At 42.5% G+C, this 26469-nt stretch overlaps 1 protein-coding gene across 2 annotated transcripts in view; it reads right to left on the reverse strand.

Moving 5' to 3' along the window:
* The window catches only part of Htt (huntingtin), a 144758-nt gene that overhangs the window by 42553 nt on the left and 75736 nt on the right, over window positions 1–26469 (reverse strand). For both annotated transcript variants that reach the window (XM_052736145.1, XM_052736144.1), the window contains 13 exons: window positions 25073–25183; window positions 22114–22191; window positions 21196–21419; window positions 20044–20122; window positions 19749–19910; window positions 15116–15171; window positions 14111–14259; window positions 10926–11062; window positions 9274–9390; window positions 7705–7827; window positions 7197–7432; window positions 6143–6285; window positions 2531–2738 (listed from right to left, as the gene is read on the reverse strand). In XM_052736145.1, the coding sequence (XP_052592105.1) occupies window positions 2531–2738; window positions 6143–6285; window positions 7197–7432; window positions 7705–7827; window positions 9274–9390; window positions 10926–11062; window positions 14111–14259; window positions 15116–15171; window positions 19749–19910; window positions 20044–20122; window positions 21196–21419; window positions 22114–22191; window positions 25073–25183 (1823 nt within the window). The remainder of the gene's footprint in view (window positions 1–2530; window positions 2739–6142; window positions 6286–7196; window positions 7433–7704; window positions 7828–9273; window positions 9391–10925; window positions 11063–14110; window positions 14260–15115; window positions 15172–19748; window positions 19911–20043; window positions 20123–21195; window positions 21420–22113; window positions 22192–25072; window positions 25184–26469) is intronic.

Here is a 26469-nt window from a genome sequence, read left to right on the forward strand (position 1 = left end):
TTACATTTCCAACTACCCAATAATGATTATTCTAGCAATCTTATATTCAGATCCAGAACACAATCAAAGATTCTAAAGTAAATTCACCAGTCCTATTAGTTTTCTTCTAGTTAACGTAACACTTTTGTCTTCTAAGACAAACGTTTCAGTATGTCTAGTGAGCATCTTGGTAGAAGATGGCCTCTACCATCAGCTAAAGGTGATCTCCTCTTATACAAAAATAGCATGGCTTTTAATCCTTAACACTATTGTACACTAATGGGGCGAGCAGGTATTGCTAAGAACTATGGTTTAGAGCAGGTTGGAATCATTCTTACTTTCCTCCTGCCTTCTCCGCTCATCCATAATTAACTTAGGCTCCACACCCTGTATCTTACCCAGCACAACCCATTCTTAGGAGTCCATTAGACTCTCCTGAGAACTTACTGCACACAAGTTCTCAGGGCTCCAATTCTTTTCGATTTTTAAGTCTTTAAACAAATTATATATGTGCACTGCAGGGTGCCTATGGATGTCAGAAGGTCTTAGGGATTGAACTCAAGGCATTAGGCTTAGCAGCAAGTACCTTTAGTCAGAGCTGGCAATTTTGTTTTGTTTTGTTTTTAAGACAAGTTTTTACTGTGTGGCCCTGGTCCAGAACTTGCTATGTAGACCAGATTGACCTTGAATTCAGAGGTTTACCTGCCTCTGCCTCTGCCACCTGAGGGTTGAGATTAAAGACATAACTCCACCATATCCAGCTCTGAGCTTCAATTTGTAGCTACCACCCCCATCAAAGAAGCTTCTCTTTACAACAAATGGAGACAATCATAGAAAACCACAACTAGACACAATGCAGAGAGAGAGATCAATGGATTGTGGGGGAGCCTAGTCCCACTGGATACATCTACAGCTCCTGCATCAGTGGCTCAGGGAACATTATGGGAGAGGAGGCAGAAAGATTGTAAGAGCCAGAATACTGGAAAGTCTGATGTGAAGCAGTCTAAGAGAGAAATGGATGCATAAACAAGACCACAACAAAGGCAGTATCCATCGATATATTAATGTGAATGGGGGAAATTTCACAGGATCTCATCCCTAGACAAAGAACTATAGGTAGCTAATAACTGCTGGGAAAAGAATTAGCCTTTCCCAGGGGTGAGCTCCCTTACTGGTCGTCCAATACAGAGTAGTCAACCTTGAATCAATATATACACAAATAACAAAATTGGACACAACAGGTTGTGTTTATATATACTTGTGCATACACATACACACATACATATATTTATGTAACAAATATAATCCAAGAAAAAGAAACTATGAATGTGAGAATAGGAGTGCACAGAGGGGGCTTGAGGGAGGGCAGTTAGAAGCGGGGAAGTGATGTGATTCTATTTCAATTTAAAAACATTTTTTTAAAATAAAAAACAGGAAAAAAATGCAAAAGAAAGAAAGAAGAAAGGAAGGCACACTGGTGGTGCTGAGACACCCCTGTGCTCAGAGCAGTCTATGGAGCAGCAAGCAGCATTGGTAGCAGCAGGGGCTTGGAACATATACACATTTCTAACCCCTAGCGAGCTTCCTGCACTGAAATGTTTTAAACAGCTTCAAGGCTGATTTACATGTGCATTTAAGAATCAGAGAGCTAGGCTTCCTGTCCTAGGCCTTACAATGCTCAGTTACTGTGTCAGGTCTAAGAGATCCTCTAACCATTTCAAAAGATGCTGTGGGTGCCTCCTCAAGTGATCCCACGTGGGGACTGAAAGTAGCATTTCTATTTCCTTTGCAGACACCATGACAAGGAGCACATAGCAGATAGGCAATAATGGTCCCAACAGGCATATGTAAAAGTTGGGTCCGGATGAGAGCCCCTGGTCTCCTTTCACCAAGCTGAGGAGCAAACCTCACCTATACTCTTCCTTAAGGAATTTTTTCCCCACCAAGGCTCATAAGTTGTCCTGAAACTACACTGAGGACTGACTCATCAGGGCTCACAGCATTTTACTTCCAAACATGTTCAGATATTTGAGTGAGTAAGTACCTGGACACTAAGATTTAAGCCTAAAAAACCTTTGCAAAAAAGAGGGCCACCCACAACCAGAAAACAGTCTATCTGAATAATAAAAATAAATTAATAAAATACTTCCAATCAGTTTCAAAATTTGCTAAATAATTTCTTCATTATCTAAGAATACCCAGAACACACTTAATCATAACAAAGTTAAGACATTGCAACATGTCTGGCTGTGGAACCAATGAAAGCCATAGGACGTAGCAGGAGGGATAGAGTCTGACAAGCAGAGCCCACACGATGGAACAGTGTCAAAGAGTTTGTCAAAGAAAAGCACAGTGAAAAAGCAGCTGCTTAGTTTGAATGCCTGTAGCCAGACCACATTTCCCTACAAAACAGTACCCAAGAAAGAAAGATTAATATGAAGCCAAAATTTTACAAAGCCTCATGAAGAATGAAAAACAAAAATGCCCTCATAGCAGGCAAGCCTCAGGCCAAACATGGCTGGTGTCTGGGCCTGGGAAGCTGTGTACCTACTTGGGTGTCTGCTGCACCTCTGCCCACCATCGGTGGTCAGTGTGGTTGATGAGCAGTAGGATCTGACACCAGAGCAGTACCAGGGCTGGGTGCGTGGGCACCATGGATCGCACCCGTGCATTCAGGCTCTCTAGAGTATAGAAGTTGCCTTCACAGCCGTCACTGGTGAAGAGTCTAGTGGCAGCTGCTGTGATTCTCCGGAACATTCCTAGAACCCAACAAAAATAAGTAAAACAGATTATGGAGAATGCTTCTACTGTTCATCATGATCCAGTACCAGGTAGCTAGTCATAGTACTTTTCCACACTTATGTGTTTACAGCACTTGGCACTTTGAGAATTGTGACTTCTGTGTGTGTGCATGTGCTCATGTGTATGTATGGGTGCATGTGTATACCTAGGTACACATGTGTTGAAGTCAGAGGTTGATGCAGGGTCAATATTGCTTCTCCACTTATTTTTTGAGACAAAGTCTCTTACTGAACCTCAGCTCACTGATTAGACAGACTGGCTACAGACTGGCCAGTGAGCCCTACAGATCTTGATATCTACAGCTGTCTGCTAGGATTACAGAAGCCCGGTCTGGCTTTTACACAGGTGCTGAGAACCCGAGCTCAGGTCCTCAGACTCTGCACAGCAAGCACTTCACAGATAAGCCTTTTCCCCAGATCCAAACTCTAACTTTTCTAACCAGAGACAGACACTAAACGTATTAATAAGTCAGATCACTTTATGCTCCTCTGCTGATTGGCATTCCTCATTCTCTAGGAGCCCTGAGACAGCTGCTGCAGAAGCCTGCACAGGTGGCCAGAAGGAACCAAACAACATAGGGGCAAAGGATTCAGGCCACAGTTGGGACAACAAAGAACTGAGCCACAGCCAGCAGACAAAACGGCACCTACAACTCTGGCTGGCTGAGAATCAAGGGATAGAAACACAGGAGGCTGCGAGAGCAAACAGGACAACTGTCAAGAGGGCTGAAGACATCTTCATAAAAGTGTAGCTGGTTTATTTCAGTCCTGAGACTAGCCAAATACCCAAACACAGGAGTTCTGCCACCTAGTGTCACAGAAACAAGAGAAAACATTTACATACAACTTCACGGCATTAGGGCAAAGCCTGTATGTCTAACCAGAAGGGTATACATATGCTGTATCAAAAGGTAAGCCACTGACCACATGAAGCCACTTAAGTTAACTAAAGTTAAACAAAACCACATACAAAGGACCTCAGGTGTGTCACCTGCATTTCAGTTATCCAGTCACACAGGCAGACATGATGCACACCAATTTCACCGCCAGTTTTGCTGGACAACACTGACACATGACACACAGTAGAAATACTCCCGTAAGTGTTTTTACTTCCTTGAGGATTTTGTAGAAAGGAAGAAACGGAAGCTACAGCAACTGGCGGTTAAGTACCCAAACCACATGGTAGCCCACTGGGTGAGCAGGACCCAGCAGAGACATCTGCCATCCAAAGAAGGCAAGAGAAAGCTCTTCAGGTATCAGATCAAAACCAATCCATTGACTGGACTGAAAAATATTAAATGACCAACCTACTAAAAACCATCCACTACTCATAGACAGGCACACTTTCTTGACTTTAAATTTGCTACAGTGGTCAGTGAAGCATAAATCAAAAGATCTTTAAGGGCCAGAGCAGAGACTCAGTGGGTAAAAACCCTTGTCACACAGTCTGATGACTGATTTCCATCCCCAGAACCCATATAAAATGTCACATGTGGTGGTGTGCATCTAATTCCTACAGCAAGATGGGAGACAGAGACTGGGGGACTGGTGAAAAGCTCTTGTTGGCAGTGGAAGGCAGAAACAAGAGCCTGCCTCAAAACAAGGTGGAAAGAGAGAGGACAGACTCCTGAGAAGTTGCCCTCTAACCTCCATATGCACACCCTGGCATGCACATGACCTTTCTCTGTCTGCCTCTGTCACTCTCTCCTATACACACAAAACAAATAAGTAAATAAATCTTTAGATAACAAACAACACCTTTAAAAAGAAAAAATCAGCATTAGGAAGTAAAACAATTTGAAACTAGCATCCATTATCAAAATTAAATTCTGGCACATTATTGTGCCAAGGATGCCAGCAAATAAGGGAGGCAGTTCATATAATGCCTCTTTCTCCATGGCTCACCTGGGCAGCCTGCTTTCCTCACTACCCTGTTTTCAACTCCATTTCTCTTGTCTGTTCTTTGTACTCCAAAGGCTGATTCTGCTGCACACTTCAAGTGAGCTTACCAGGCACCCTCAGAAATTGTTTATCAATACACTGCTCACATATCTTCCTAGGTCAGTGGTTGTGTACCATCCTCCCCACTGGCTGTGAAGCTCCACAAAGGCATGAAGCAAATCTGCTTGTGTGACCCCAGGACACCAGTCTATACTGGTTGCTGGGATTACAGCCAAGTACTGAGATTACAGGTGTGTATCAACATGCTTAAGTTAGGTAGGGATCAAAATCAGGGTTTTGTATGTGCTTGGTTTTTGTATGTAGCTCCAATGGACCTACATTCCCAACATGAGTCTTTAGGTTTTGCCTGATTTTTACATTTAATTGTTATTGATGAGGGAGTGTACATGTGCCATAGCATGTATGTGGAGGTCAAAGAATAACTTGAAGTCATTGATTCTCTCCTACTATGTGGGTCTTCGAGATCACAATTAGGTTGTCAGGGTTGATTGTAAACACCTGTATCTACTAAGTCATCTTAATGGCCTCCAATTATTTTTTATTGTGGTAAAATACATATAACATAAAATTTACCACCTTGATAATTTTTAAATATACAGCTTTGGTATTAAATGCATTTATGTTATGCAACATCACCATCATCATCCATTTATAATTCTTTTCATCTTGTAAAACCGAAACTCTAAGTCATTAAATCCCTCCCCTGAAGCCCTTAGCAACGACCATTCTGGTCTCTGAGTATCTCAGACACATAAAACACAGTGTCTGCCTTTTTGTGTCTGCCTTATTTTGTTTAACACAATGTCTTCAAGGGTCACCTATGCTGGCTTTTTGATTTTCCTTTATGCATGAGTGTTTTGCCTGCATGTATGTATGTGCACCTTGTGCATGCCTGGTGCTGGTGAAGTCTAGAAGAGGGCATCAGCTCTCCTGGAACTGGAGTTACAGAGGATCGTGAGCCTCTGCGGGATACTGAGAAGCAAAGGTGGGTCCTCTGCAACAGAAAATACTCTCAACTGCTAAGCTATCTCAATTATCCCATGTTGTTTCTTATGGCAGAATTATTTCACTTTTTCAGACTGAAAAATATTCCATGCATAAACACATGTGACTCTATAACTATGTATATGCCATATTTGGCTTATCAACCAGCCCACCAATAGATGCCAGAGTTGCTTCTACATCTTAGCTACATAATGAAGGCTACCTTCCAAGCACTCTGCTCCCCATTCTTTCAGGTATCTGCCTATCAATGGAATCGCTGGACCATATGTATCAAGTTCGCTCCTGTCATCATGTTCTCACCTGGCACAAGAGGTATGGAGAACAGCTGCAGGGAAGATGGCACTGCGGGAGACAGGGAACGTGAAACACTGCCAAGTCTAATCGGACTCACTTACCGGATTTGAAGATGTGGATCAGACACATGAGCAGTGTGCCTAGCTCTTGGCAGTAGAATGTATGCTGCTGTTCACTCATTTCCACTTTGAGCTGCTTTGTAACAATGTCTTCTAAAAGAATACCAACCAGCTGTAAAAGAAACCTGCCGAGAAAGGGAGTATATAACAGCATATTAGGTCACTTCAGTGAGCCTATGCCAAGCACAAGTGTGAAATAAAGACCATCAGCTCATGTAAAGTAAAAAAAAAAACCACAAAGACAGTACATTAAACAAAGTGAAAATTAAATGCTTCAGACCATCACTGTGGCCTGAGTCTCTGCTTCCCTCTATATTACCTTCCTCATATATAATCACACCACCTTCAAAGAGCCATCAAAACAAAATGACAAGTGGTTATTTTTTTAAAGCTTTATCAGCTGTAAAAGTGTTACATAAATACAAGCTGGTAATTCACCACAGGTATTTAGTGTAACATCAGTTTTACCCACTCCTTCAACTTAACGGAGGGAAGATAATGGACTGCCATGAACCTGCAAACAAAAAGGCAGTGTGTGGGTTTAGATACCACAGGTGTCTCCCTCTGAAGATATGGGAGGCCTTGAGGAGCGTGTTTCAGCACTGCTCTAACGTGGTGAATGCTCCAGGAGTGGGCAGGTACTTCTCCATGGAAAGTGGGAAGCAAGGCCACTGGGGAAGGAGGTGGGAACAAAAATTGGCTAAGGGGCTGGAGAGATGGATTGGGGTTCAAGAGAACCTGCTGCTCTGGCAGAGGACTCAGGTTCAGTTCCTAGAACCTACGTGACAGCTTCCAACTGTCCGAAACTCCAGTTCCAGGGGATCCAATGCCCTCTTCCAGCCTCCATGCACACTCAGTATACTTACTTACACATAGGCAAAACACTCATATACATTTAATAAAGAGAAATAAACCTCAAAAAACAAAAAGAAGACCCAAAGCAAGACCATCAGATATTGTTGGCTGCTGCTGCTAAGACACCATGAGATCAGTCAAAAGACTCAGGTCAGTTTACAGGTTCAGAAAGAAAGCATACCTTGAGAATGTTTCTTCTGGCAAATTCTTTGTTTGTTTCCCTTCACTGCGTTCTCCTAGTGTTGAATTACTGTCTCCATCCCTTAACCTGCTAATTACTGGACAGGAGATTAAATATGGAGAGAAGGAGAGTTCCTGAATACGAGAAAGAACAATATCTTCAGTTGACTGGGAAATGAGAACCCTCAGAATGGCTAGGATTCCAGATATCCACAGCTGCACAGTGCTTACAGATGCCTAAAAAAAGAAAAGAAAAAGAAAATACATACGCTAAAGCTAAGGAAAGATGATTAAATTTCCCCTTGTTGCCAATTCCCCGGAAGAAAATCACCCCAATTTACTTCTTCACCACAAAGTCCCTACAGCGCTGGTTCCAGGTGTGGTCCTATTGGAAGCAGGATCAGGCTCAGTTGGAGAACTGGAAAAATGCCAATTCTTAAGTTCCAGCTGTGGCAGATCTGGGCTGAAACCTGCCCTCCAATGCATTAGCAGTGTCTGGTGAGACTCACCATTGTGCTTGGAGTGATGAACAGACTCCGCAAAAGCATGTCCACAGGACGCAGGGAGGAAGGAGCCAAAATCTCAAACAAGGTATTTAACACTCCAAGGGCTTCATGAGAATCAATGTGCATCTGTGGAATTAAGAACCACAGACATGTCTGTGCAACCCAATGGAAATGCCAGCTTCACACACATCATTCCTGCACCTCAAGGGCACACACACCATCCCTATCATGTCCTCTCAGTTACAAGTTAAAAGCATGACTTTCAGCAGTAACACTATTTTTAGGGCAGTCTGTCAGCTGCACTCTACTTTCAGCAATAACCCCAGTAAAGCTTCAGGACACTGTCTCCATTCCAGCCCTCCCACCCTTCCTTTTCCTGTGAGTAGCTTCTTGCATCCACCTGGAATGCTACAATCTCAGCAACTCTGTATTGCTCTCTGCTCTACCTGAAGCACTCTCTTGAAGGTACCTGTCAGAATCACCCTGTTCCTTCCTTCACATTTACTCAGATGCCACCCCTTATGCAAGCCTTTCTTTTTTTGTCAGTGACTAAACAATGAATGCATCCTCCTACCCTGACACTAACCCCGCTTTGCCACAGATAACTACTATCCTCTGATATTTTATACGCTTCAATAATGTATTCCTTTGTTATCTGCGTTATTATTCTGTCTCAATGAAAGCTTCACTCTAAGGTGGGAGAGCATTGCTTTTCAATACATTTTGTTCAGTGAAGTATTTTCTATCAGTCCCTAGTTTTCTATCAGCCTAGCATATGAAGACAGTAACTACTATATACCCACAAGCGTTTATGAAATAAGGAGAACCATGGCCATTTTGCGCTTTCTACAGAACCTATTTCAAAAGCAGTGCCTTGCCACATGACAGGGGGTTTCATTCAAAGCATGGCCAGAGCTTCATCTGGCAACTGCTTGGCCTTTCTGATAGGACTGTCTATACTCTATCTTCTATTGTAATGGTGCTATGTGAAAGCCACACAGATGTCTGTGCTTTGAGGCCCACATGGCCCAGGAGCCAGGGCTGATTGTTTCCACAAGATGCAGAACAGTCAGACCACTGCATTTTCTGAATTAACTAGTAATGTCGCCTGATTACAGAATTTCTGAGTAAGTGATGAATAACTACTAGGTTACTTTGCAATCAATAAGAAAAACAAACAAATGAAAAATCATAAAGAAAGCTAAAGATCAAATGAAATATCTGACTGACTAGAATAAAGGAGTCAAAATAATACAGTAAGAAAGGACTCAGTTTTTAAGTCAGAACTGGGCCAATCAACTGCAGGCTCCACACCCTCAAGCTCTGTGAGGATGGAAAAACCTCAATAACCTCTTTGACCCTTAGTTCCCCAACTTAAAAAGTGAGAAGGTAATTTCAACCTCAAAGGGTAATGGGAATAAAAGAAACCACCTGCCCCATGACCAGCAATAAGGACAGTTTTCAAAGCAAGAACCTGTCAGGATATAATGATCATAAGCAATCTTCATAAGCATCTCAGTCCATTCTGAACAAGTCATACTACAGGATGGCAACCAGGGCATGGAGACAAACCTGCTGCTTGGCTAACATGGGCAGGATGATGTCTGCAACCTGCCGAGACAGCCGTTTCCACTTGTCCTCATTCTCCTTGTGGCACTGCTGCAAGACAAGGATGAACATCTCCAGTACCTGCAAGAATGTTTGAGTAAGGTCAGAGTACTTCCTGGCCCAGGGCCCTCTACCTTCCCATGTCCACACTGGGCCCAGCTCAGCTGGGCAACTCTAGGGTTCAAAGAGATATAGTCCCCAGTGAAGACCGAGAAAGTCACATGATCTTTACCCTGTGACATGTGAATGTGAAGTAGACAAAAAAATACCCACAAGAAGAGATGCAGTAAGCTCCAAGGTGAGCCATGCTGGGCTCAGAAAGACTCATGATCAGTATTATTTCTACGGCATTATAACATTTCATGAACAAAGAAGGGATCAAGTGAAAATCAAACTTACCTTAATCCCTATGTACTTTAAATTCACCTCAGTGCTCTTTGCAAAGGCAATCTATTTCGAATGGCCCTCACAAGAGTCCTACAAAGCTGAGCATGAGTTTATTGGTGGTCATTCTGGTCATTCTAATAGATGTATCTGTGACCTGGAAAAGGTTTGTAGCAGAGGCACCCGGCCCGCTGCCCATTTTGTAGATAAAGTCTTACTAGAACACAGCCAGTCATACCATCTGTATATACACTGTCTGGATCCACTTTCATGCTACAATAGGCCAGGAAGCCCACAAAGCTTGCAATGCTGTCTAGTTTGTGGGTTACTGAAAAGAGTCTGCTAAACCGAGTTATAAAATGTGACTGCTATAAAAGATGTGTACCACCTCAGGGCAACATAAAGCCTAACCCAACTACTGCATCCCCAAAGCTGCTTATCTTCAAGGTCCAGAAGCAGTGCTTATGCTATACAAGAACCTCATCTCCCCTTTATTTCATGGGCATTCAAGGATCTCCATGAGGTATGCTGAGACCCTGCTGAATATGTACAAGTGGTATACTCTTCCCCAAGGCACTACCGGCCCTGCCATGCTTGCCAAGGTCATCTGCTTACTCTCAAACACTTTATGCCTCTTGTATTTTTTATTGTAGTCATGTGACTTAACTAAGCATTAAAGATTTAATTAAATATTACAAAGATTGATCAAAACATAAATGTAACAAAGAAAGTGCTGTTTCTATGAGAAAGGCTTGTGGTTTATGAAGATTCAGAGACAGGCAGCTGAAAGGCACTAACAAAATAAGAGAGGGACAGGCAAAAGTACAAGTTTAAAAGGGACAAAAATTAAGAAAACTAAATTTTCATACATGGGCTGACTCAAAGCATTTAAAATCCATGTTCCAGCTTAAGGGAAACAAAACTAGAAATTAGCACAAATGAAAAGAATGTGGCTGATTCAAGATAGAAGTAAATACCCATTTACTTTATTTCAGATTTAAAATTTCTAGTATTTTTAAGAAGTCAATGGTTTAGATCAACACTGTCTATTAATCAATGCTTGAACCATGTTAAAGCCTGTGCCAGCTCTAAACCTAGTGCATTTTCTCCTTTCACTGCCATTTCTTTAGGTCCCAGAGAACCCACTGCTCCTGTTCACCACACACAGGACCTCACGGCTACGGCATGCCTATCCATGCTGATGATGTGCCTATCACTGTACCTTCCCCTACCTGATGGTACTGGATGAGTCTTAAGAGCATCGATACCACCACCTCCTTCTGGGTTTCAAGCTCCTTCCCCGCATCAGCTTTGTTTGTTCCTCTTAACACAAAGAGGTCATGGACAATGGGCTGCAGAGCAGGTATGGCTGTGGGCACAAGAGTGAGCAAATAAGGCCACATATAGACATGACACTTGGGAGACAACTATCAAGACTGTCAAAGTACTTCTAAGAACTAAAGGAACCCTTAGCTGGTACTTGGCTTACAGAAGGGGCTGATTAGGATTGGTAAAGTGTATTTGAAATCACCACCATGCCACCATAAGAGGCCAAAGTTCTTCCTGTCAACAATGACCGACAGCTTGTGAAGGCTTCTAATAACAACAAAAAACATAGGTTTTATATCAAATGCAGTGTCACTTCTGACAAAAAGTGACTGAAATCAAAGTCAATTTGAAAATAAGAGAACATTCCAAATAATGAAAATAGTAACCTCCCTACTCTATGCATAATCTACCTGATTTACTTAAAAAGATAATAAATATCATGGCTACTGACTACATCTATTAAGTCACAGTATTAGATTATTTATTATAATATTTAAGTTAAAAACTGACTCATTAGATGAAGATTTTCTTCAGGTCTTATTTATCTTGGCCCAAAATAGGAGTCAAACTAAATTAATTGTTTTAACAGTATCACATAGGAAAAAATGATAAAAGAAATGGCTTTAATTGGCACACAGCACACTGATACCTGCTGACACACATATATTATATATACTGAATTTTGGTAACACAAACACCCTGACCCTCAGTGACATATGCACAAATACTTAGCGATATGAATATAAATGTACACATAGATGTGCAAATTATACACTCTGATCCTCACATGTGTACACACATACCCACACTCTGGTGGTCTGTGGTAAAAATACATACATATCCTAACCCTCGGTGCTACCCAACATACTCGCTTTTACTTGCTTGCTAAATTTCCTCCAGATAACCAAGCATCCTAGCATGAAGTAAAATGGCTGACCGACACTAATTCTCAGTCCAATGACTGAGTCCAGGAAACCTTAGGTCCATGTATTTTTTTTAAACGTATTTTTATTTTATGTGTATGGGTGTTTTACTTGGATGTATGTCTGTGTACCACATCTATTCAGTGCACTCAGAAGCCAGAAGAAAGTTTCTTATCTCCTGGAACTGGAGTTACAGAAGGTTGTGAGCTACTATGTAGGTACTTGGAATTGATCCCAAGAGCAGCCAGTGCTCTTAACTGCTGAGCCATCTCTCCAGTCCCTAATTTTTACTTTAGTATTTTTTTATGTATATAGGTGTTTTGCCTACATGTATGTCTATTCACCATACACACACACACACACACACACACACACACACACACACACACACACAGTGTCCTCAGAAGCCAAAAAAAGGTGTCTGATCCTCTGGAACTATACATTGTAAGTCACCATGTGAGTGCTTGGAACTGAACCCAAGTCCTTTGGGTTCATCTCTCCTGCTTCAGATCTGTGTATTTGACATTTGCATTTTCAACTAAATCATTCATCAATTGCTAAGCATTTCATAATCTATGCTCTGATGGAGCATGAACAGAGGCAAAGCTGATAGCTTATGAAGATTCTTATGAAGAGGGCCTATCAATGCCTCTGCTATGCTCCCCTGTAGAGGTAATAGGAAGAGCTTCTTCTCTATGGCAGTGCCATTCTCCCTTGCGGGGTCTGCAAAGCTCTTAGGATGCATCCATACCAAAGGTCAAAAGCTTCTAGACTAGCAGTTCTCAAACCTTTTGGGAGGGGGGCTTGAATGACCCTTTCACAGGGGTTGCCTGTCAGATATCCTGCATATCAGATAATTACATTATGATTCATAACAGTAGCAAAATTACCGTTATGAAGTAGTAACTAAAATAGATTTATGATTGGGGTCACCACAATATGAGGAACTGTATTAAAGGGCTGCAACATTGGGGAGTTTGAGAACCACTGCTCTAAACTCTTGGCAAAGGAGTAGGGTGAATTCAACAGGGAAAGGCTGGAAGACTGGAATTAAAAGGTCAAAGAAACATGACACATTCTTTTTGGTCAGGCAGTCATGGCATCAACCTGAGGAAGTGAAGGGTTAAGTGCAAAGAGAACTTTAGTTTCCCCACAGTTCTAATTCCTTAGCCTTTTACTTACATGTAGCATGCTTACAAAATATAGATGGATATAGAGTTCAAAGTGTGGTTTATTAAACATTGAATAACCTCTCTTCTAAAATATAAGGTGGCAAAACAGAAAACCCCATGGAAATGTCCAATTACAACACCAAAACCATCAGAAAAGGAATCAGAATTTATAGCTGGGTTTGGTGACATACACTTTAATCCCAGCACTTAGGAGGTAGAGGCAGGCACATCTCTGTGAGTTCAAGGCCAGCCTGTTCTACAGAGTGAGTTCCAGGACAGCCAGGGCTGTTACATAGAGAAACAGTCTCAAAAAACCAAAAACCAAAACCACCCCCTTCCCCCTCCAAAAAGACAGAAATCAGAATCTGAGCTGAGAATGCAGGTCAATTGTAGAACGCTTTGAGTAGCATGCACAAAGCCCTAGGTTCAATCCCTGCATCTTACAACAGGGAATGGTTAATCATGCCTGCAATCCTAGCACTCAGGAGGGAGGAGGAGTATTAGGAGTTCTAGGTCATTCTTGGTTTCACAGTGAGTTCAAGTCGGCATGAGATATGAGAACTTGTATCCAAAAAAAAAAAATTAAAAATTTGATTTATGACAAGCTAGATTTAAAATTTTTATGAGTCTAGGGGTGTGATCAGAATAAAGTGCTTTGCACGTGAGGCCTATGCCTTCTCTCTGAAAAGGAACAAAGCAAATACAAATAACAAAATTAAAATTTTGCTTCATAAACAGAGACATTTATCAGAATCTATCTAAATTTTAATCATGTCACTATTTTTTATATATTTCACTATTTTTTATCTCCCCCAAGTAGTTTATAAATTCTGTGAGTAAGCAATGTGCTTTTCTCCTTCTCGAACATCTCTAACTGTGTGCATGCACGAGCCCCCACACATGTACACATCCAGCACATTCAGTGCAGAGCTGTCATTCAGTTCAAAGAGGGTGGAGGTGAGACTGAGGACAAGTAAACATGTATCCCATTACCATGTGTAACAGCTTTCCTTCCACTGGCCATGATGCCATCACACAGCTGGATGATTTTAGGAATTCCAATGATCTGTTTTGAATGGTAGCGCTCATAAGACAGTAATACCAGGAAGAAAAATATATTTGGAATAATTGCCTCTGATTCCCTAGAAACAAAAACACCCATTTAGACATTTCTTTTTAAAAACTAAGATAAGTGATCTGCATACACATCATAATGTAAGTCAAGATTCAACCTCAGGAGAAAGTAATAAGACTCTGCAACCTCGTTTAACCCCAGCCACACCAGTGGGCTTCCTGCCTCTGCCCACAGGACAGTCTGATGGTTAGTTAGGACCACAGTGAGGCTGCAGCAGGAGAGAGGCACCTTAAGTACCAGATGCCAGCAGGGAAGATCATCCTATCGCTTCATTTTCCTTTCCTCTCTTGAAGTTCAGACACCAAGGAGAAAATGTTCCCTGGTCAAACTACAGAGTCAGGGTGTCATAATCAGAACAAGACCTGGGTCTCTAGGTCCTGGGGACTCTTACAACACTCTCCAATGCTGTGCTTTACAAACTACTTATTAAGAACTGTAATTTTCAAAAATTACAAATCTGTTGTATGTACTGCTAGATTAGTAAAGCTTTAATGTCTAGCAAGGAAAACTGCAGCGAATATAACTAAAGTTTACCATCATTCTCTTTACTACACTATGACCTAAAATTGCTTCTTCTAACGTTAGGGAACAGGGTTCCACTAGGTAAGATGTCATTTAGTGACCTGTCACCATCATCATACACTCCGAATGTGAAATGAAAATACACTACTGATCTAAGCACAACTGTTTCTAAGCCAGTCTTGAGAAAGGTTTTCAGCAAGTGTTCAGAAGAGTAAAAGTGGAAAGCATGTAAATCAGACTTCCACTGGACACCAGCAGCACTTGAAGCACCTGTCACTCTAAGGAGCTAGGACTACATGTGTTACATAACGAGGACAACTGAAGTAACTAAACATTAGTACCTGAACTGGCCCACTTCAATGTACTCAAACTGCTTCAGGACAAAGCCGATGAACACCTACATCAGGGGAAAAAAAAAAAAAGCTGCCATCAGTCACAGGCTTACAATGTAAAAGCCAGGCATCTTTTCTTCTACTGATCTGTGAACTATTTATTCACAAGCACATACACAGCAGATTAGCTTGTTTATAATAATGTTCTCAAAGCTACTCTGAAGTCAGGTAACTGCAGAGTACCTCCAGACATGCCTTCAGGAACTGGCCAAGGCAGACAGGTTGGTACAGGCCTGTAATCCCAGCACAAGGGGAAGTAAGGCCAGCAGATGGAAGTTTTAGGTCAGCCGGGGCTACATGATAGGACTCTGTCTCACAAAACAAAGTGACTACATACAGAGATAAGTCCTCACTGGGAAAATAAGTAATAAATTCCAAGTACCACCAGTTATTACTCATAATCACATCTGGAAGACTCTGTGTCCAGAGAGTGGTGAGCCCACAGCATGAGTCCTGCAGCGCAGAATCACTAGATGCTGTCTGTGACATACACTAAAGGAGCCAGGAGGAAAGGCCAACCCTAAGAACAGAGACAGCACCCAGGCGGAAGAGTCTATTTCACTCTCACTTTCTGTGAGATTTCATCTCCATGGCAGAAGCTCCCACAGATGAACTACAGAACTTATACCCATTGCTTTGCAGATCTGGGACATGCACAGACGTTCAGCAGATGCTTGGGGAACCAGTATCTGAACTGAGTTTGTGCCTCAGTTTTCTGCATTTATCCCTCTACAAGATCCACTGGTGAAAGTCACCGGAACAAACAAGGAGGCCAGAGTGCTCATGGTAAAAACAAACAAACAAACAAACAAACAAACAAAACCCAGTGGTTGGTGAAAAAGCTTTGTTGGTGTGAGGCTCAGAGGCCCAGAGTGAAGGGTATACATACAGACATGGGCACAGCACACAAGAATCTGGAAGTCCTGAGCATTTTCAATGTTAAATAACAGGCAGCAATTTTAGGAAGAAAAAACTTACCTTTCTGTTTTAGAGGAAACACTGGATAGAATTGAATGACTACAGAAATGACTACCTGGTAAGAGAGCCAAGTCTACCTAACATATCTACAGGTGGGTTAACTTTTCTGTCGATGATGGATGACCCAAATAGAGACCACAATTTTTACCTTTGCTGAGTAGACGTAGGAAAGTGAGAAGAGGGGTAGACTTATAGGTGTTATATCCAAGATGCATCCATCAGTGTTCTGGAGGCTGCAATCCATCCTCCAGGTACAACCCCAAGCCTGTTTCCTCTACAGTCCATGACCTACAACTGTAGACTAGGTTGTCTGGGTATGAAAATGAAGGAAATACACTATGATGGTTTGAACAGGAAACTTCCTTCACAGGTTCAGGTTTAAATGGTCCCCTGCTGATAGTGCTTGGGAGGCAAAAATTTTGCTGAACAAAGTATTTGTCACTGGGTGCAGGCTTTGAAAGTATATTGTTTCACCCTACTTCTGGTTCATTCTCTTTGCTTCCTGAATGTGGATGGAGATGTGAGCTTTCAACTTCCTGCTCCAGATGTCTGTGGTCATGCCTCCCTGCTGTGATGGACTTTTTTATTTTGGACTTTATGTGTTAATGTCTTGCCTACAGAAGCCAGAAGAAGGTGTCAGATTTCCTAGAACTGGAGTTACCCAGGGTTGTGAGCTGCCATGTGGATGCTAGGAAATCAAATCTGGATCTTCTAGAAGAGCATCAAGTGCCCTTAACTGCTAAGCCATCTCTCCAGTCCCCATAATGGACTCTAATTCCTCTGGAACCATAAAGCAAAATAAGTTTCCTTCTCTATGTTTCTTTTGGTACTGTATTTTATATTAAAGCAGTAAAAAGTAACTAATTCAGAACTTCCTACAAGAGTGAGGTCTTGTAAAAAACCTCGCTGTTGTTTTTTGGAGCAATGTGAAAAGACTTTGGAACTTTGGAATAGGAAAGCAGTTACATACTGTAAGTAGAAGCCTAGGAGACAGTGTCAAGAATAATGCAGAGTGCTAAGAATAATGCCTGGCTCTTGAGGTTTCAACAAGGTTTCTATTACCAAATGGACTAGAGGCCATTCCTGTGATATTTTAGCAAAGAAACTGGTTGCTTTTTGCTCATGTCCTAAGAAGTTGCTTGAGGCTAAAACAAAAAGCAATGGACTAACTGCTTTGATGGAGGAAATTTCATTGAGTCTATGGACTGGTTATTACTGATAACTCTTATGCAGGTCTACAGTGAAAAAGAACAACTGGGGGCAGAAAGAAATAAAAAATGTACAGTTTGGAGAGAAAAAGCACTAGCAAGCTTAACATTGCTCCCCACCCTAGATGTGTGCTGAAAGAGAGGCTGTAATTGCTAGAGATTAGTGCCATTAGGAACAAGCTTCCTGATCTGCATTGTAACAATGGGAAGGTGCCCTAAGGGAAACACCCCACCCAGCTAAGTTTCTAACTTATGAGAGGAGAATGCCTAAGGGGTTGTTTGCTCCAAGAAAGCAACTGCTTCAAACAAGAAAGCTGTTGATAGTGTGGTCAAAGGGGCGAAAGTCCATAACAAGCTGTTGGCTAAACCTGGTAAGAGTTTTTCACGTAGAACTGGCTTTAGGGGTATGAAAAATGCAACAGTGAGAGGATCATCGATTGCCCTGTGGTTTCAGAGAGCTGTCAAGGCCAGGCAACATGAGGCAGAGGAGTCTTTGCAAGAAGGCTCCAAGAAGCCATTGCATGAAGCTGTGAAAGTTAAAGCCTGGATTGTGATGAAGACACCAAGATGTTAAAGAAGTCAAAGCCTGAGCAATCTGCAAAAAACTACATACAGGAAGTGAAAGCAATCAGAGAGAGAGAGAGAGAGAGAGAGAGAGAGAGAGAGAGAGAGAGAGAGAGATGCTGTAGCAGCAAAGCTCAAGGGGCTGAGTCATCTAAGCCCTTAAAAACTAAAGGACAGACAGAGGACATGGAGCTATAGGTTTTGATGTTTGCCCTGCTGGGTTCTGGTCTTTGGGCCAGTATTTCCTCACTGTGTCCCCATTCCTATATTTTGGAATGGAAACGTATATTCTACGTCATTGTAGATTACAAGTATATAATTTGCTTTTGATTTTACAAACCAAAGGGCGGTAGAGTTAAGAAATTGCCTTTAATCACGGGACTTTGGACTTTTAAACAGTGTTGAGACTGTAAAACTATGGGGGCTTTTGAAGTTGAACTAAATGCATTTTGCATTGTAATATGACCATGAGCCTATGATGGCCAAGGAGTCTCCCCAACTGGCATAACCTTGTAACTCACACAGATCACAACACAAAAATGATGGTCAATTTTTAACAATCTAAAGATAATTTCTTCTTGGAGAAGGCATGGACATAAGATTTCTCTGAAGAGAATTTGTATTCTAAACACTTGGCAAGTGGGCAAGGCATAGTGATACACGCCTTTTTAATCCCAGCACTTGGGAAGCAGAGGCAGGCCAGGCCAGCCTGGTCTAAAAAGTGAGTTAGTTCCAGGACAGCCAAGAGCCAAGACTACTATACAGGGGGGGAAAAAAAACAGACAAACAAACCCACAAAACCATGACTAGTGAAATGTTATGATCACAAGAATTGCATGAGAAAGGCAAAGTGAATTTGAGGAAAGGGGTTCAGATCCAAGTTTCACAACCCTTTACAATGTAGGAGTGAGGTCCTCAGTTTTGGGCTTCATAACTTCATAATAATTTCATCAGTGCTTGAAATTATTGGCCATAAGTGAGAGTTTAATGTTTTATTGGGTTTTTTTTTTTATAATCCATTGAGTCCAAATAGTGTTGTCTAACCACAAAGAAATAATGACAACCCCTCCCCCAGCAACCATCAATGCCAATAGACTTCAGCCATGCTGGGATGTTGACGGTTTGATCTTGTGCAGGTGACCACAACTGCTTCAAGTTTGTGATTGCAACAGTTCTGCCCTGTCTAGGAGACAGCAATCCAGTGCTCCTCCTAATCCTCCAGCTCTAACATTTTTCCACACCTCCATTCTGCAGTATTCCCCGAGCTGTACAGGGGAGAGGAGGCTTGATATACATGTCCCATTTAGGTCTGAGTACCCAACAACCACTTACTTGACTACTACTCACTGAAAAAAGAAGCTTCTCTGATCAAAATGATTACCTGCTTTTTTATTTATTTGTTTGTTTATTTTTGGTCTATTGAGACAGGGTTTCTCTACGTAGACCTGGCTGTCTTTGAACTCACTCTGTAGACCAGGCTGGCCTTGAACTTAGAGATCCTTCTGCCTCTGCCTCACAAGTGGTGGGATTTAAGGCATGCACCACCACCACCACCACCATCACCACCAACCACCACCACTGCTGGCTCTTCAGCAGTTTTTAAGAAGTCTGAAGTTTGCATAAATGCCCCGTCTCATCAGAATAAATCTTAAATTATATCTTACAATTAAAGAAAAACTTATTTTGGAGTTGTGAGTAGGTATACAGATGTGGAAAATTTAGGGATTCTAAAGCCTAACCCCACTGGAGTGTGGTACAGACTTGGGACAGTATCTTTCCAGGGTAATTTGTATTTAGTTAGGAATAGGTATGGTAATACCAGAGAGACAAACCTGATCCGAATCCAGCAGACAGTAATTGACCCGTAGCTGAACCAGCTGTGCCAGCAAATCCAAAACCTGCTTCTGCAACTGTACAGATGTCGTCGTGGTGTACTGCTTCAACGCTTTTATAACAAGGGGCTCAAATAACCTAATGTGATTGTGAATAGCATTCTATAGGGAAAAAAAGTGAAAGAAACCACGGTTGCAATTAGAAGCTTCTGGCAACCCATCTAGAAAGTGCTGAGCTCCAATTGCATCCCTGTGGCAAGGCCCACATGCCATCTCTAGCTGCAGCTCCATTCACCTTATCTGTACGGTTCTTTGTGACACTTGTGAGGTTCGTCTTCAGTTGGGCAGACACTTTCTGGAGTACATCAAACCACCTGCCAAATGGCCAAAAGCAGAAATAACAAATACCTTTTAATAATCTCCTCTGTATTCAGCCGTACATCAGCTCAACTTCATGTTAAAAAAACCAGAACATGTCAAAATGAGACTCAGAAAGGCCACTGGGGACAAGAGCAGCACATGCTTGGGATAACAGTACACATCTGAGTGTGCAGGCATGCAGCACCTATGCTGTACCTAAAGAAGCTACGCAAGCCCATGTTTGCTGCTACAGGAAACCCACTCCCCAGTCCACTGTCTAAGAGGGCTTGAGAGAAAGGTGAGAGCTGTCTGGAAGATAGGTAATTTACATATATCACTTGGTTTTCTTGGGGGGAAGACTGATGGAGTCCACCAGTTCAACATCAGCCTAAGAAACATAGACAGAGACCAATCTCATAAAATGTTTGAAAAGACAGCAAAACAGGAGCTATTGGCACATACGTAAGCGTCAAGATAAAGCCCAGAACAGAAGTATTTTCCTTGATTCCAACATTGTCTGTTCATCATAAAAAGGAAAGTAAGGATTCTACTACCATTACTACACAGAATAGCACCTCAAATTTGGGATATAAAGTAGCTCAGTGGTAAAGTACATGCCTGGCATATGAAGCCCTGAAAGAAGAAGGGAGGGACTTCCATATTTCCGGCATCAAAAAGATCATCATAAATTCATGTAGAAATCCAAAATAACACACTCCAGACTTTTCTGTGCCCTTTAATACCTCTAAACACTAGCACCACTGTGCCATTTTGAAGGGGGTCTTTTGCGTCATAGAACAAAGAAGCACCACTGACACATGTCACCTTTAAAGAATGGCATTTGTGAGCACTAGCAAGTACCAAGTGCTTTCAATAGGTGAGGACACAGAGTGCACCACTTCTACACTGGGGCAGGATTTGGAAGTTAGAAATCATGCGTCACAGGCAGCCAACTTGGGTTCCTCCTCTTGAGCCTGCTACTTCTGGATGGTAGACTATACCATAGCTCAACCAGTGGATTTCAAGGCAGGGTTATACGTTATTCATCTCTGCATCATCAATGACAGATTTGCACCATAACTATTACCCTGAGGCATCATGCTCCTGCTCCGCCTGCACCATGTTCCTCAGGCTGGCATCGGCCAAGGCCTGCGTGAAGTGCGTGTACGGTGCCATGAAGCAGTAGTGATATAAGCCTGGCCTCACACTGGAAGAGCCAAGGCGCTGTGCTCTGCCCTGAGACTTGCTGGGGTTGGAAGATAAGCCATCAAATTGTGAGGCCAAGTTTGTCCCAAAGAGAGTCTTCAATAGCTAGAATGAAAGAATTGAAGCATCAGTATTTCACTTAACATAGATTTAATGTAGATGAACAGCACAAGCCTGCCTGGAATCCCAGCTGGTAGACAGGGGTTAGGATGGACACGACTGAAATGGGCAAGTTGCAAGTTCCAAGTGAGCCTGGGCAGCTTAGTGAGATCATGTTTCAAAATTTAAAAAGTCTCAGTGATAGAGTACTTTCCTGGAATATACAAAGCCAGGTTCAACCCTCAGTACCACTAATAAAAGAAGGGAAAACAAAACAAAAACAAAAGTAAACACCCTTTAAGACTCTCTTTCCCAGCAGCAAATCGTGCAGGAATATATGACAGAAGGTTTTGTTGTGGATCCCTATAAGTTAGTACCTCAGAAGATTCCCACCGTGTGGTGCCAAGCGCCTGGGAGTCTGTAGTTCTAAGTGAAACTAGCATTTTAGATATGGGTCCACTTAGATACAGGTCTACTGGGATGGTGGCAAACAGAGGCAAAGCAGTGAGGACCAGTGCTGCTGTTGATGCCCGCTGGCCCCGCACCATCCCAGTGACAGAGCAAGCAAGAGTGACAGTGAGGGACACCCAACCCTTCCTAATACCACACCATGAGCACCAGCTTCTACAAAGAAAGTAAGTTTTGTTGCTTGGCCTGGCGGAGTTAGCTGAAATCCCAAAGGATAGGAAATGACACTCACCTGCTGAACACAGACAGTTGCCATCATTGGTTCTCGACTAAAGCAGGATTTCAGATATCCAAGGACCTCTTCAACACACTGAAAGGAGAGTACATTAAGTGACTCACAGGTGATCCATTATTGTTGCCAACTGGGAATAAGACAATCTCCATATAAACTGTATAAATGTCAGAGAAAATCAGAATATTTTCAATCAGTCGTCTTAACAGAGTCACAAGAACTCTTGTATCTACAATTATATGAAAATTGCTTTCTTGTACATTTATCCACTGAATCTGTCACTCAATCATTCAATGATTAATCAAGTATCACATCCATCCCTGCTTTCAGGGCAGGCACTGAGAAATGTACAAAGGAGTCAAAAGCCCTGCTTTGTGGCACCCCGAATGTGATCAGCTGAACAGAAAGTTTAAGGCACTGTGAGAGCCACTGCCAATGAGCCTCACTGCAGCCTACATGGAATATGCAGTGTACCATAGAAATGATACTCGGTGCTACAAATCTAGAGAAAGAATGCAAGTCCTGGCCTTCCAGGAGCTCCAGAGTTGTAAGGAACCAGGTCACTACCAAAGACATCACAATGTAATATTGAGAGATTTCCATTTCTGCATTTACCCTCCCTGCCTGAAATGACCAAAACTGTATTTTAAAGATTTCAGCTTTGACACCACAGTTCTCAGACACTGGACACTAGGCCAGAATTCAGATCCCAGCACCCACATAACAAGCGGGGTAACCTATGCACACCTATAACCCTAACTCCAAGGAGGGAAGAGATAAGACTGCTGGACTTGCTGGCTCCCAGCACAGCAGAAAAAATGAAGTGTCCAATTTAGGGAAAGACTCATCCTCAAAGAAATAGGTGGAGATAGAGGAGGACTTCCAACACTCCTCTGGGCTACACACACACACACACACACACACACACACACACACACACACACGCATAATAAATAATTTTTGGGGTTAAATAAAGACAGGGGATTTAAAGAGATATAAATCAAACTTTTAGTGATAAAGACTATAGTATTAATGATGAAAGATACAATGGATGGGATTTTATAGTAAAGCAGATGTGGGCAAAGAAAAGCCTAGAGGACCTGAAGACTGTAACATAAACTATAAAAGGAAAAATAGATGGAGTAATTAAAAATCACCTGAGAAAGAGGGGCTGGAAAGACAGTTAAGAGCAGATGCTGTCTTGCAGAGGACCTGAGCTGGGCTCCCAGTACCCACATTAGGTGGCTCACAACCACCTACAACTCCAGCTTCAGGGGCTCTGGTGCCCTCTTCTGAATGCTGCCAACTGCCAACCTGCACTCACATGTACATACAGGCACACACATAGACACATAATTAAAAACGATAAAAATGAATCTAGAAAAATAAAACCCAAATCCTAAAAAGAGTAATAGTAAGCTAAGGGTAATTTTAAGCAACCAAATATGGGTTTTTAGAAGGTAATTAAGTGACCCTTAAGAGACAGGGTGAGGGAAAGGGTACAAAAATATTTAAGGAAATAGCCCCAACTTTTCTAAACTGTGGAAAACTACAAAGCCCCAGATTCAAGAAACTCAACAAATCCAAGGTATAAGAAACAGAGCTTAAGGGAAAACCACATCAAGGCACATCAAAATAAAATCACTCAAAACTAGCATGAACGCTTAGGAGAAGTCAGAGGAAATACAACACAGACCAGTAAGGAGTTATGTGGGGGAAATGTGTTATTATACACAATACAAGCAAAACTCACACATAATACATTTCAGTTACGTATAAAAATTAGCGTGGAATAACAAGATCTACTTGACAGTGGGAAAATGAAAGCTTTTGTCAATGTCATGGAATTATGACAGGGGCTACTCATCCTAGGAGCAAGGCTATAAAGTATATGAGACACTCAAATCAATCTCCTTGTTCATTTGTTTTTGATATGGGTGGTCTTTGAACTCCTGCCACTGGTGGGACTACAGGTATGTACCACTATATCTAACTTACCAGGTGTGAACCCCATAACTAACTTTGAAACTGATTGTTACTAGGTTCAGGTGCTGCTGTAGGCAATGAAGAGAGAAAACTGTAAAATAGTGTGTTGCCTAAATGAATGGGTCAAAGACAAAAACAAGTGGGGGAGAGAAGCAGGATTCAGAGTGTCCCTATCTGACTTCTGCAGGCTTCTTTCCTTACCACCATTCCCTAAACAATACAGTATAACAACTACACACATGGTGTTGCAAGTCATTTCAAGATAATTTAGTCTTATACGCAGATGTGAGTAGACTTTCAAACTTCAATACCATTTCATATAAGAAATGGATTCTGATCTGGGGTTGGCAGGGCCTGAGATGACCACACTGCATTTCACTCAAAGATTTACGTTGAAGCTGGCTGTTTAACTCACCGTGGAGTGTAATAGAAGTGAGATGTGCTGGTAGAGATCAAGCAAAAGCTTTAGCAACGGCAGGATCTATGTGTGAGCATATGGGCTGTGGAGAAAGATCACTATACTCAAAACTACAGAACATGAGCCCAGATCCGCTACTTTCTGAGCTATGGACGGGACCAGTTGGCATCCTTGCTAATCTGGCTTTGTCCTTTTTCATTTAAAAAGGACAAAGGAGAAAAAAAGGATCCTGTGAGCACATTTTTTCAACATTTACTAGACTAAATGAGGTTTAAGGAAAATCCTTAAATGAAAAAACTGTGGTAATAAGACCTGACACACTGTTAACAACAGACCTGACAGAACGGCCTCCACACGCTGCAGTACTCGGACGTGAGTGGTAATACGACCTGACACACTGTTGACAACAGACCTGACAGAACAGCCTCCACACACTGCAGTACTCGGACATAAGTCTCCCCAGCTGCTGTAGCTGTAACTGTTCCTGGAGCACATGACTAGGTATCATCTGAGGTACTCTGACCCAGGTTCAAGGAAAAGAGACCAGATACAAACCTTTCCAATGTCCTGCAGTGTTGCCAGCTCTAGAATCTGAGAGAGGACGTCCAAGGCAGAGCGCAGGAAGCCCCCAAACTTTTCGGTGCTGTTCTGAAGATCTAAGGTGACCTTGGCAAGGTGGAAGGAGAGAGCACACGGTTACTGGCACCACCGAAGGCTGGTTATCTACAACAAAGACACAAATGTTGTCTGCTGCGGGGAGATGCTTCTGCAGTGCTGACTTAGACTCTCACCATCCCAGGGTGAGATGCAGTCAAATCAGGCTTAGTGATTCAAATTCTAAACACGTCGGCTTAACCGAAGCGTATACCAATTCCCCTATTTCTACAGACTCAGATGAGGGCGGCTGCTTCTGCAAAGAACCAGTAGCAAAGCATTACAACAGAAAAAAATCTGCCCACTGAACTTGACCCTAACCACTTATGATAAAAGGGAATACTAGGTAAAGGTAGGAGGAGGACATGGACAGGAAAATGAGAGGGGTCTTGACAGTTTCCTCCTGAAAGACTACACTTCCCAGCTTCCCCTGAGGACTACGTAAGTCATTTCTGCCCTAATAAGAGGCTGCATCCCATCTTCTTCTGTAGGCATTTTGGCCATGCACACACATGGGTGACAAAAGTGCCCCCTTCACCATGGTCCTGCCTAAGGTCAGACCAAGCCTCTTTCTTTCCACCTTCCATCTCTCTACAGCTGTCTTTAATAATCTAACATAAGGCGCTGAAGAACTGTGATGAGAAATCTGAGCTCACTACCCACGCAAGCCACCCACAGGCAAACCTCCCTGGCTCTCATACGCTCAGGCAGCCTTTTCTTTTCACCGTCTCCACCCTTTCTTTCTCACCTCAACTGTCTTGCCTTGACACAGTCTGACTTTCTAGGTGGAAGGCCATGCTGCCATCAACCAGGACATGCATGCAACATAGCAAGCACCAGGACAAGGTAACCAGTGGGACTTAAGAGGGGCACCCTAGTTAGGAAGGGGAGCTCACTGGAGCTCTCTTCTGTCTTGCTCCCTCAAAGGTACTGGAGACTTTCCACTGGCTGTGAGAAAGTTTGGCTGAGAATCCTTCTTCTGGGAATTCTCAGCTGGCCTACCACTTGCTCACCCACAAGCTCGGAAAATCTACTAGCCCTGTGGTTTCTTTTCTTTTTTTTTTCTTTTCTTTCTTTTCTTTTTTTCTTCTTTTTCCTTGGGACAGGTTTCTCTGTGTAGCTCTGGCTGTCCTGGAACTCACTCTGTAGACCAGGCTGGCCTCTGCCCTCTGAGTGATGGGATTAAGGTGTGCACCACCACGGCTGGCAGCTACTCGAATGGGTCCGGGCAGTGGTGGTGCATGCCTTCAGTCCCAGCACTCGGGAGGCAGAGGCAGGCAGATCTCTGTGAGTTCGAG

This window comes from Peromyscus californicus, unplaced genomic scaffold (genome assembly GCF_007827085.1).
Source record: "Peromyscus californicus insignis strain IS unplaced genomic scaffold, ASM782708v3 Scaffold_13__1_contigs__length_99412109, whole genome shotgun sequence".
Classification (NCBI taxonomy): Eukaryota; Metazoa; Chordata; class Mammalia; order Rodentia; family Cricetidae; genus Peromyscus; species Peromyscus californicus.